This window comes from Vulpes lagopus, chromosome 18, assembly GCF_018345385.1.
Source record: "Vulpes lagopus strain Blue_001 chromosome 18, ASM1834538v1, whole genome shotgun sequence".
Classification (NCBI taxonomy): domain Eukaryota; kingdom Metazoa; phylum Chordata; class Mammalia; order Carnivora; family Canidae; genus Vulpes; species Vulpes lagopus.
Window position 1 is genome coordinate 21494245 of NC_054841.1, and position 12813 is coordinate 21507057.

The window sequence follows — 12813 nt, forward strand, 5'->3', positions numbered from 1 at the left end:
CTCTATCATAATTTATTTTACCAATCCCTCTTTATCAGACATTCAGATGGTTTCCAATCTTTTCCCTTATAACAAAAGGACACTAAGACATATGTACTCATAATTATTGTGTTAGGATAACTTAACAAATTTTGCTATAGCTTGCCAGAGAGGTACCAGCAGTGCCTATCCCCGTCCTCAAAACCAGTATTATTTAGAATCTCGTCCAATTTGAGATGAGAAATATAATTTATTTTTTATTTTGCAATTCTGATACTAAGTTAAAACTCTGTTAATGTTACTAGTTATTTGTGTTTCTTTGACCATTTTTATATCAGGGTGCTCATCTTATTTATTGATTTATAAGCACTTTATATATTAAGGAAACTAATCTCTGCCATTATGTTGTAAAAAAAATAATAAAGCAGCAAAAAAAATTTGCCCTTTAATGTGTACATTAAGAGTTTTGAAAAGTCTAAGTAGCCAAATCTTTGCCTTTATGAACTCTATTTTACATGTACCCCTGAGTAAGATTTTTCCTATGCTGAGATCAAATATATTTTATGATATACTACTTCAATGTTTATACATATTTAAATGTTTAGGGGTAAGTAGATATATTTTAGCATATGATACAGGGCAAAGATGTAACTTTATTTTCTGCAAATGTTTGGCCAATTGTCCCAATACCATAATCTATCCTTTTCCCACAGATCTAAAGAAATACCGCCTCTATCATACACTAAATTTTAATGTATACTCTAATCCTTTTACGGGCTTTTCACTCCATTTCACTCATTTGTTTGCAAATTCCTCAGCCAGGACCACACTTCCACATTATCACAGTATATTTTACCTCTGTTACCACACAACATTCTGTTGTTTTTCTTTTCTAATCCTTCCTTATCTGCTCTCACCTGCTTAGTATCCTAATTTCAAAATTATCCTTCTCAGGATTCTCCTCCACACTAGTTTTTTTTTTTTTTTTTAATTTTTATTTATTTATGATAGTAACACACACAGAGAGAGAGAGAGAGAGGCAGAGACACAGGCAGAGGGAGAAGCAGGCTCCATGCACCGGGAGCCTGATGTGGGATTCAATCCCGGGTCTCCAGGATCGCGCCCTGGGCCAAAGGCAGGCGCCAAACCGCTGCGCCACCCAGGGATCCCGACACACTAGTTTTTTTAAGGCTCCTTCTAATACACCTTTTAGATCACTAGATTCCCTATCACCTAAAGTGTGCAAGCCAAATCAGAATCACGACTTGGAAGGTCTGGTGTAGAATTCAGATATTGGGGCAGTAGATTTGTATAAGCTTTGAACCTAAAAGGCTCAGCAAATCTCTAGGGTTTATTTGCCCTACATGAGTACTTTTTAAAAAATCTAACATGTAGGGAGTAACTTGACAAAAGATTTCTACAGTTCATCGGGAAGCACTGGCAAGGGCACTAAATAGTACTAAACAAACCAAGTCACAATGCATACAAGGAAGATTTGGGGACTTGGGGTATAATCAATGGATGAATGGAGAGAAGCCTCTGCTGGTATCCTGCATGGCTCCATCCTTAGGCCTGTTTTTTGTTTTTTAAAGATTTTATCTTTAAGTAATTTCTACACCCAGTGTGGGGCTCAAACTCACAACCCCAAGATCAAGAGTTGCCTGCTTTTCAGACTGAGTGAGCCAGACACCCCTTAGGCCTGTTTTGATGAACAACTTGAGTGAAGATACATAAACGGCAAAGTTAACAAATGTCATATAACACAAAGCTTATACAAACAGTGAACACAGCAGCTGACAGAATCCATCCAGAAAGTTCCTGACAAGGGCGGCCCGGGTGGCTCAGTGGTTTAGCGCCACCTTCAGTCGCCGCTGATCCAGGGCCTGATCCTGGAGACCTGGGATCGAGTCCCAAGTCAGGTTCCCTACATGGAGCCTCTTCTCCCTCTGCCTGTGTCTCTGCCTTTCTCTCTCTCTCTCTCTCTCTCTCTCTCTCTCTCTCTCTCTCTCTCTCCGCTGCATGGAGCCCGCTTCTCTCTCTGCCTGTGTCTCTGCCTCTCTCTCTCTCTAGTTCTCATGAATAAATAAATAAAATATTTAAAAAAAAAAGAAAGAAAAATGTTCCTGATTCTTGACAAGCAATAATGATGGGCCAAATCTAACAGGAGGAAAATAACCCAGGATCCACACTGAACACTGCACTGAACCATAAAGTCAGGTACAAACAGCATAGGGTGAGAAAGATACAGTTTAGTAAGAGCACATGTGTAGAAGGGACTGGATGGTTTTAGTCAATTTTAACTGCAATACAAATCAGACCATGAGACAGTCCTGCCAGGACGGAAACACCCAGCACCAGGCACACTCCCTGGTCCACCACCAAAATCTAGCAGGTACTTGCCAAAGGAGGGAGCAGAGGAAAGTAGCTGCCACAAAAACTGCTGTGGTTTTACCATGCTTAGAAGAAGATGAGCTAATGTATCATGCAGATCAGATGACCCTTAAGGTCTCTGACATCTGTTATAGGAACCATACTTTATTTAGGAGGGTTATGGAAACTAATTTGGGGAAGCAACTGAGATTATAAGGAGTCTAGACATCCTCTCATGAGAGAATGTGCTGAAATTCTTTTTCATTCCACGTTGAAATCTTATGAGTCAGAGCTGCCAAAGATGAAACAGGTTTCTTTGTAAAGTTAGATCTTTGTCACTGGGAATAATTAATACAGGGTGACATAAAAGAAACTCAAGCAGGAGGACTGTACCTTTCAGTCCCTTCCAACATGGAAATTCTTCTTCCACCTATGTAGTTTTAACCCAGTGTTTTTAAGTTAGAAAGTCATAAAATTACCAAAACAAGCAACTTTTGTCAATTGTGAGCAGGGAAGCCTCACAAAAATACCACTGGGATCCAGTGTTACACAAACAATAAGCTAGAGTGGGAAATGCCTGGATGTGGGAATGAGGCTGACCTGGATCACATTCCCAGCCACATTTACAGGCTGTGTAACCAAGAGCAGGGTGTCAACAAGCATTCACAGGGCATGTACTAGGTGCCAGTCACTGTGTTAAGTACTGTGGATATAACAAATAACAAAAGCATCCCAGCTGTCTTCACTGTTCTCGTGGAGCTTCTAGCAAGGAACAGATCTAAAAATTTATTCAATGTAATTAATCATAAGAATTCCAGTGTTGCCCAAGAAAACTGTTATTAGAACACAGAGCACAGGGCCCCAGTCTGGACAAGGGAGATGGAGATTATTAACTAACCTATCTCTAAACTTCAACTTCCTTAAACTTCCTAGCTGAATTATAGTGAAGATTAAAAGAGATAATAAATATAATGTGCCTAAAACAGTTGGCACATAACAGGTGCTCAATATATCTAGGTACCCTCAAGTCTGCTCTGCTGTAACAAAGAAAATTTTCTTCTCTTTTTGCTAAGAATAAGCCTACTCATTTAAAGCACACACGACAATATTTGTAGAGGACTGTCTAGGGATTAGGTGTACCTTTAGCAACAGCTGACACACAGCTGGAAGAAAGGATCAAGTTAGAGGTCAATGGGAAGCAACAGAGCAACATATTAAAACAGTAACCCAGGCTGAAGCGGGGTCATCGATTCCATCTGGACTGACAGAGAATATTCTGCTCGTCTGCCCATGTGCATTTGTTTCAGACCAGCAGGATGTTCTCCTTCAACCACAAGAGTGAATATTAGCAAATGACCAGTGAAGTCAAAAAATACCATAAAGGCAACAGAAACCAATGAGTCCTCCTGCAATCATAAAACCAGCTATCAATGCATAGGAAGCATGACATTTCTTCCACCCACACAGATCAGCAATTCTCGAAGTATGGTCCCATGACCCCAGAATGGTGCAGGAGGTGGCCAGAAACCCTTTCAGGTGTGTATATGATCAAAACTATTTTTATAGTAAATCCAAGACATCATCTGCCTTTTTCACTCTCATTCTCTCAGGGGCATACAGTAGAGTTTTCCAGAGGGCTGCACAACATATGCTTTCATTGTCCTGAGGGCTAATGAAATGTGTTCTGAGGGCTAATGAAATGTGTTTTTGTATATTCTAAAATTTCCTAAGATAAGCATTTTGGGGTACTCAATAATTTAAGAGTGCAAAGGGATCCTGTGACTAAAAAGTTTGAGAACCACTACACTAAGTAATTCCACCCCTACAAAAATGAAGAGAAGGAGGGGAGAAACACACTCTACTCAGTGTGATGTTTGGGAGAATGATCACACAGTGCAAAGTAGACACTGCATAAAGGAGAACCATCAATTGAATCTGAAATGCAGCCAAATGAAGAGAGGCATTTTTGGGTATGCAATCAAAATGACAATTGCATATATGGGAAAATAAATTTGAACGTTTCTGATCTCAACCGGAAAGTTTCATTCAAATATGCTCTAGCAATTTTCATCTTAATTGCACCTCACTGGCTAGAGAATTATAAAAGACACTGCAACAGTAAGAATTCAAGAACTCAAGGTTAAAACACAATGTAGTTTCCTAACTGCTTTTGGATATGAAAAAAAAAATGTTCTTTATGCATAATTTCAAGTTTCAAATGTTATGACTTAAAAATTAAAACAGTGTATAAATTTGTCTGGATGGAAAACACTGTTTATTTTTTTTTAAATAAAATAACATTTTCAGGGTGCCTGGGTGGCTCAGTCAGTTAAGCTCTGCTTTCAGCTCAGGTCATTATCTCAGGGTCTTGGGATCAAGCCCCACATTGGGCTCCCTGCTCACAGTGGGGAATCTGTTTCTCCCTCTATCCCCCCCCTCACCCCCCCCCCACTCGTACTCTTTCCCTTCTCTCTCTCTCAAATAAATAAATAAAATAACATTTTCTTAAAGCCACTTTATAAATTGTAACACTGGGGGCACCCAGGTGGCTCAGTCAGTTTAAGCGTTTGCCTTCAGCTCAGGTCATGATCTCAGGGTCCTGGGATCAAGCCCTTCATCAGGCTCTGCACAGCAGGGAGTCTGCTTCTCCCTCTCACTCTCCCTCTGGGCTTTCCCTCCCATTCTCTCTCTCTCTCTCAAATAAATAAGTAAAATCTATAAAATAAATAAATTGTAACACTGGAGCCCATCTGTGGTACCTAAGATGTAGATGGTGAATATAACCCAGAGAAACTCACTGCTCTAAACTGGCAGAAGTAGGGCAGCCTACTGATGCCTGGGTGGCTCAGCGGTTTAGCGCCGCCTTCGGCCCAGGGCGTGATTCTGGAGTCCCGGGATCGAGTCCCGCATGGGGCTCCCTGCATGGAGCCTGCTTCTCCCTCTGCCTGTGTCTCTGCCTCTCTCTCTCTCTGTGTCTCTCATGAATGAATACATAAAAAATAAATAAAATAAAAAATAAATACCTACTACAAGCAGACAAAGGCAATATTGGCTTTCCAAAAAGTACCGTGGTTCTTACATTTCTAGGGTTAGCAACCTACAGCATAGCTTCCTTATAATGTATCCTCAGGTTCTAAGCAATGGGAATGTAATAAGGATGACCTCAACTATAGAAGATCTCTCGTGTTTACTGAGCACCTACAGTATGGCAGGTACTATGCTAGGTACTATAAACAGAGACAAATAAGACACAGTCTATCTCCTAAAAGATACAAAGAGTATAATGAAGGAAAACTGAGTAAAGAAATAACACTAAAACAAATGACAAAGATGTTAAAGACTGATTACATTCACTGTGAGCAAGATTTTAGGGAAAGAGACCTGCCACAGTAGGGAATTTGGCAGTAGCTATCAAAGTTTAAAATACATCCCCTTCAAAAAATACATACATACATACATACATACATAAAACACATCCCCTTCAATTGGAGAATTCAACACTTAGGTATCTATCCCATAGAAATAATGTGCATTAAAACAAATGTACATGGAGGTTCACTGGAGCATTGTTCATAAAAGTCAATATTTAAAATAATCAAATTTGAAAAATAGTAAAAAAAAATCATGGTATCTATCTCCACATCATGAAACACTCCATACCAGTCACAAAAAATAAGGTAATCATGACATGGAAAGATCTTCTGTTATGTAAGTAAAATCATCAAGGTTCAGAATATGGGGCGCCTGGATAGCTCAGTCAGTTCCACGTCTGCCTGTGGCTCAGGTTATGATCCCAGGGTAATTGGATGGAGCTCCATGTCAGGCTCCCTGCTTGGCAGGGAGTCTGCTTCTGTCTCCCTCTGCCCTTCCCTCTTCTCCCCCTCTGCCCCACCCAGCTTGCTCTCTCTCTGTCAAATAAATAAAATCTTAAAAAAAAGGTTCAGAAAAGGTACAGTATGATTTAGGTAGGGGGAAAAATTACATATATAAATATATGTATAGAAAATAATCTAAAAGAATACTCACAGAGACTATCTCCAGGTAGTGGAATAGAAAGGGGGTCTGTGCAATGAAAGAGAACTTTCATTTTTTCCTTCACTTTTGCACTGTTTTTTTTTATAATGACAGTCTATTTGTGTCTTATTTGTATAATCAAAACACACACACACACATCCATAGACACAGACACAGTGCAGTATGACAAGTGCTATTATCTGGTAGAGGTTAGGACTGATCAGTCCTATTAAAACTGATAGGACTCTGGCATTGGGAAGGCTGAGCTCTGACTGAGCTACTCCTCTTGTTAAAGAGGACCGTGGCCTGGGTGGGTCCAGTAACCAGGTTCTCCTCTCTCCATACCTCCTCATCTACAACACAGAGAGGACATAATGAATCACAATAGCCTCACTAGGTTGCCGTGAGGACTCTATATTCTCTGATACCTCTGTGCCTTTGTTCATGCTAATCACACTACCTGACAGGCTTTCCCATGTTCTTTTCTGCCTATTAAAATAAAAATCATTCTTCAAGGCCCAGTTCAAATACCACCTCTTCTGTGAAGCCCTCAATAGCCCCCAACCTGGTATTCATGGTTTCTTTCCCTATGCTCCCACAGTGCTCTGCTTGTATCTCTTTTAAAGTATATTTCCTTCTACCCTGCATTTATAGACAGTCTCCCTAGTAACCTATAAACTGGAGTACAAAGACTGTACTATTCAACTCTTAATTGCCTAGGGGCCTTGAGCCTATTAAGATTCATTAAAAGTATATGTCCTGGGAGGCAGAAAGACAGGGAAGGAAGAGAGATTTAGAACATTAAAATCTGTATAAATATGAAAATCCCTTTAGTTAGAATTCATTTTTCCCCCTATCTAAATCATACTGTACATATTCCACACCCACATGACGGGTGATCTTCCCATGTCAGTCCTGTCAAGATGAACTGAAAAATACCAGATTCTTCACAACAGCATCTCACAGGACACAGAGGTGCTGGTGGAGGCAGCAAGGACATAGACTATCATTTCATGAGCACTTATTGTGTGCCAGCCAGCCACCAAGCTAAATACCTGCCATCATGCTCACCGAATCTTCACAACAACCCTGTGCAGGCGGTATTATTTCTTTGTACAAATGAGACATCTGAGGCTAAGAAAGGAAAAGTGACTTATTCAAGGTCACATGGGAGTCACACCCATATCTGTCAAACCGAAAAGCCCTTGACATTTTCTCAACAGAAAATCTATCATTAATGACAGGCATGGTCAGTTTTCTCTGCACCTTGAGAAGAATAATGCAGAAAAGAGTTAACATAGCAGAGTTGACCTTTAGAAGAGTCTAGTCCTAGTCTGGTACTTGGCTTTTGAAAGGTCCCCTAAGTGGTAAGAGTGTTTTGCCCAAATGGAGCAGCACTTAACATCTGCTTTCCTTCTGGGAGTGCAGAATTTTGATAGTCATTGCTGACAGAGAAGGCCTATATAACTTGTCCTCAATAAATATATCCTGGACTCTTAGGTCTCAAATGTGCTTCCCTGGACAGAAACACTGCACACATGTTGATGCATTTCACTGTTGGGAGAAAGGAACATGTCTGCATGTAACCCAGTCAGAGAAAAGACAGGGAGCCTAGACATGAATTTCTCCAGACTCTGTCTGACCTTTCTCTCTTCCTGATCCTGTTGTGTGGCCAGACTCTGAGCCCTATGAGTCTTTCCAGTGATTTCCCTAACACGTGGGTCATTGTGGGACTCCTGACATAAAGCACAAAAACCAACACAGGCAAAACAAACGAAAAACAAAACAAAAACAACAAACAACAAACTTATCGCATAGAAGGACAGAGGGTATTAGCAAGACAGAGCCTTACTTTTCTGGATTGTCTGGAAACTTGATCCGCAACTCTTGGTTTTTGTATGATCTTTTTTCAAATGTAAGGATCATTTTCTTCACTGAGCTCTCATCTAGTGGTTCCTCCTGGTATAAAGGGAACAAACAGCAACAATTTTAGTCCAAAGGGATTTCTTATTCACTAATCACTACTTCTTTTCCATGGCTCTTAGCCATTTGCCACTTACCTTTCTGGGTTAAATATACAGTACATACTTTATCTTCCCACTAGAAATAAGGTTAAGGATCTAGACCACATGCTATGTTATATCACTGTCTCACAACTAACTCAGGAAGCTCCATTTAAGGTTTTAAAGATTAGCTCATTCAACAAATATTTCTTGAGCATACTGGATAGCATGTACTAAGCAACAATATTAGATAAGGATTATTTACTATTTACCCATCCTTCTCCTTATTGTAGAGATAATACCCAAGTTTAAAAGAACTTGTTCAAGGTCAACACCTGAGTCAGTGACAGTGGACCTCAATCTTTTCTGCATGCCAAGGATCAGCAAACTCCTGACCATAGGCCAAATCCAATGCATGGCTTATTTTTGTACAGCCCATACCATAAGAAAGATTGTTAATTAGCAACAGTCACTGCTTGAGTTTCTTACACATTACTGTTTTGGGTCCTTATTAGCTGCTGAGAAGAAAATCAGAGAGGTACCTGTAGGCCTGATATAGTATCAAGAATTTAGTAACCACACTCAGGAGAGGCATAAAAACTAGGAGACCATACAGTTTTCTTATTTCAAACACTGGAATAATAACTACAAAGGTAAATAAAATGAATTTTTGAAAACAGAATCATCTCCCCCCCCCGCCAAAAAAAAATCTACACTAAAATTTCAGGAACATTTTCTCTTCTGTTTCTTTTTGAGGTTAAAGTCACATGCTACAACACTCTGCCTCTCCAACACTCAACTCCTGGCATCACAGCTTTTGTGACCACTGAACACAACTCACACCTAAAAGTACTAATTTTTTTTTTTTTTTTAAAACCTTGCTATTAAGAGAACCAGAAACAGATCCTTTTGGAAAGCAATGAACCATCCCTAACTGTGTTAAGTGCTCCAAAGTGTTAGCTATTACTTTATTAAATTTCAGTGTCAATATATTGGGTTTTAAGTAGGAGTTATCTATAAATTCGTTTTGGGCATGACAAGATTTCTTAGATTTTATCAATGACCCCTGGCCACTGAGGGCCTCTATTGGACTCCCACCCCATCCCCAGTATCTACAGCTTAAAGAGAATTTTTACAAACTAAACTCAGTGCCCTGGGTCAGTCAGGACTCAGAGTGGAGCTTCACTACATACTAGCCATGTGGCAATGTTACTTTGCTGAATATAATCCTCAAGCTGTCACCAAGTCCAACTGACCTTAGGAGTCTTTCTTGAATTCATCCACTTGGCATTCAGAATAAAATTCTAAATCCTTCTCATGACCCAGATATGGAAAAGTCTGGCAGGATCTGGCCCAGACAATCTCTCCAACCCCAAACCAGAGTAAACATCCCTTTTGGTGGCCCATGTCCACTTATTCACTATTGACTCTCCAGTACCGATCACAGTGCCTGGCACACAGCAAGTGCCCAGTGAAGATGTAATGAAGGAAGGAAGGCAGGTAGGAAGAGAGGGAGGGCAAAAATATACCTGTCTCTTTCAAGGTCAGGGAGATGACCTAAAGAGATGAGGTACATTAAAATGTTTTACAAACTAGAGGACGCTATATTAACCTAAACTCTTATTATTGTTACTATCAACAGGAACAAAGTACCCAATGTACTATGAGGATTTCACTAAGTAATTGAAATTTTTAGGAAGGGTTAAATCATTTTCAAGTAACCCCAATCTCCACTTCTTTTCCTTCCCTTACCTAACATTTTGCCCACCCTGTAGAAAAAAAAACATATTAGCGTTGATACAGCTCACAGGATGCCCCAAATCTTGGCCTCTCAGGGTTTGGCCTTCCCTCCTTTAATTTCCCTCCAATGCTGGAGTAAAACTGAATTATCAGTCTTAGTCATCGACCACAGCAGTATCTCCAATAGCTCAACGTCAGAAACCAGAGGGAGATTTCAGAAAGATGAATGCTGGTGATGTAGCACAAAAAGGACAATAATATTTTACAAGTCCACGTGACTTTACGGGGGCAAACATCACTTGTTTTTCATCAAACAGGACCTTGGTGGCAGTGAGAAAATAACTCCTAGACTTGTAGTCTTCCATGTGTCATTTTTACAAAGCGATCTCTTTTTCCCTTGTCCCCTAACAGAAGGCCTGGTCCCACACTACATTTCTGTCTCCTAGGCTAGAAACCACTTACCCATGACAGCTACTATCCTAATCCTCCAGTACCAGCCTTGCCCTACATGGGAATTATACCTGCCAATTAACTGCTGCTGCAGGGCTAACAGATTGAGCAGAAGCTAGTGGGGGGGGGGGGGGGGGGGGTGGAGACGCAGGGAACAGGGAAGGAAGGAGGGAGGATATGCTATACACACTGTTTGTCTAAGCCTAGCAGGGCTGCTGCCCTTAGAGAGGAAATTCAGGACTGTCTCCCACCACAGATTTCCAAAGCACCACCATCTTTTAGGGGCAGATCCCCAAATTAGCAGAGCTAATTTGGGGGATCCTAATGAGGAGAGAGTTATTGTCACAATATAGTAAAGACCTTTTTGGAATATGAATCCATTTTTTTTCCCTTCTCAGATTCACACTCCAGCTTCATTTTTTATATCCAAACTTAGCATCATGTCTTTCAGGGAACCAAAAAACAGCTGGCTCTTAAGAATCTATTTCCATAATTCATATTGAACAAAATGCCAGAGTGAAATAACATACAAGTTAATACTTAAGGATATAAAAAGACACTTAGGTAAGGTCATTTTATTTTTAATCACTGGTATTTTACCTCTACTCTTTTTAGCTTCGTTCATTTATTCATTCAATAAATATTTATTAAGGGCCTACCAAGAGTAAGGCATTGCACCGAGTGCTAGAGATACAGCTGTGAACAAAACAGAGCCAGTCCCTTTTACCTAAGAGGTCGGGGAGAGAATAGCAAATGAGTAAAATAAATAAACCAGGATCTCAGATCATGGTAAGTGCTGTGAAGACAATATACTGATCGAAGTGATAAGAGAAAGAGAGAATGATTTACAGGGCTACCTCAGAGATAGGAAAGGCTTCTCTGTCTCTGAGGAGGAGACATCTGAACTGAGACCTGGATTTCTCAGTTCAGAAGAAAGCTGTCTTGCAAAGCATTAGGGGAAGAGCATTCCACGAAGGGTACAGAAGTAAAAAGGTTCAGCAGTAGGAACGAGTATGCCTTAAGGCATCTTGTGGAACAGCACATAGCACTTTTTTTCCTAAACTGTATTTTTCAATTATACCTAAAAAGCTAATCTCTTAGCTCCACCTTTGAACTTCTCCACCTTTGTGGCCTTGCTAATGACATCTCAACTGAAAAACCTTCTTCCACTAGTTTGAAAATTCTACTCCTCTTTTAAAGACTACTAACTATACTAAAAAATGGACATGCCTTCAATGTGTCTAGTCTAAGAAGCCTTCTGACCCTCCTCAGTCAATAGCAACAGCCTCACAGTTCAGTGCTCGGGCCTCGATTATGGCACATAATCCAGAATAATTTAAAAACTCTATCTATAATGATCTTTACACTTTGAAAATGCTTCCTGACTCCATTATTGCACTTCACCTTCATGTTAATACTGTGCAGTAAGTATTCTTAACCCTATTTCACAGATTAAGGTGAAAAGCTCAGGGAAATTAAGCATTTGGCATAAAATGAGCCTCTACAGATATGGTGTCATGGCCAGCCTCGTCTGCCACCTTACCTCTTCCTCTTCCTCCTCGCCCTCTCTGTCAATAATCTGAAGCAGTCTCTTTTTGTCATCATCTGCTTCTTCTACCACTGTCATTTCCTCTTCCCGATAGCGGCCACGGTCTCTGGGACCAGCTTGTCTCCGACGCATTTTCAGCTCTTCCTCTTCATCATCCCGGGGACGTTTTGTGCCCCTGTTGGGCTGAGAAAGAGAAAAAAGAAACATAGGATTCCAGAGCTGGAAAAGATCTAGAAGGGCATACATAGCAGCCATTCTAAAAGCTTTCAAGGATTCACTGATGAAAAACTCCATACAAAATGGTTTCTCTCACAAAATGAAGCCAAATTCCAAGCGGTCATTTTTTCAGACCTGTAGCAATTTTATAAATACAGGACTGATGTCACCTACAAGGTTGTTGGCTTTTTTTTTTTTAACAGAATTTAAAAAATATGCGTAGTTTTACCACTTCACAAAAGTTACTGTATATATAGAAATCACAGGGAACACAGCCACTCTGAGACACATTCGGCTCAATTTACTAGTTATGACACAATCCCCAACACTAATCCCTCTGCACACGGTTGTAATTCATGTCTAAGAAAAGACTACAGTCACTCACAAGTTCTCATGGAGAAGATTACACATGCAACATCCAAGGGGCTACTGCACTCCGAAGTCCCTACTTTACAGAAGAGCAGGGTAGAAGAAGGCCCAGAGGTAGTATTA

At 40.3% G+C, this 12813-nt stretch overlaps 1 protein-coding gene across 1 annotated transcript in view; it reads right to left on the reverse strand.

Moving 5' to 3' along the window:
- CTNNBL1 (catenin beta like 1) overlaps positions 1 to 12813 on the reverse strand; it is a 160877-nt gene that overhangs the window by 119159 nt on the left and 28905 nt on the right. The window contains exons 2-3 of the mRNA XM_041732797.1: positions 12100 to 12288; positions 8216 to 8322 (exon numbers count right to left, since the gene is read on the reverse strand). Of these exons, the coding sequence (XP_041588731.1) occupies positions 8216 to 8322; positions 12100 to 12288 (296 nt within the window). The remainder of the gene's footprint in view (positions 1 to 8215; positions 8323 to 12099; positions 12289 to 12813) is intronic.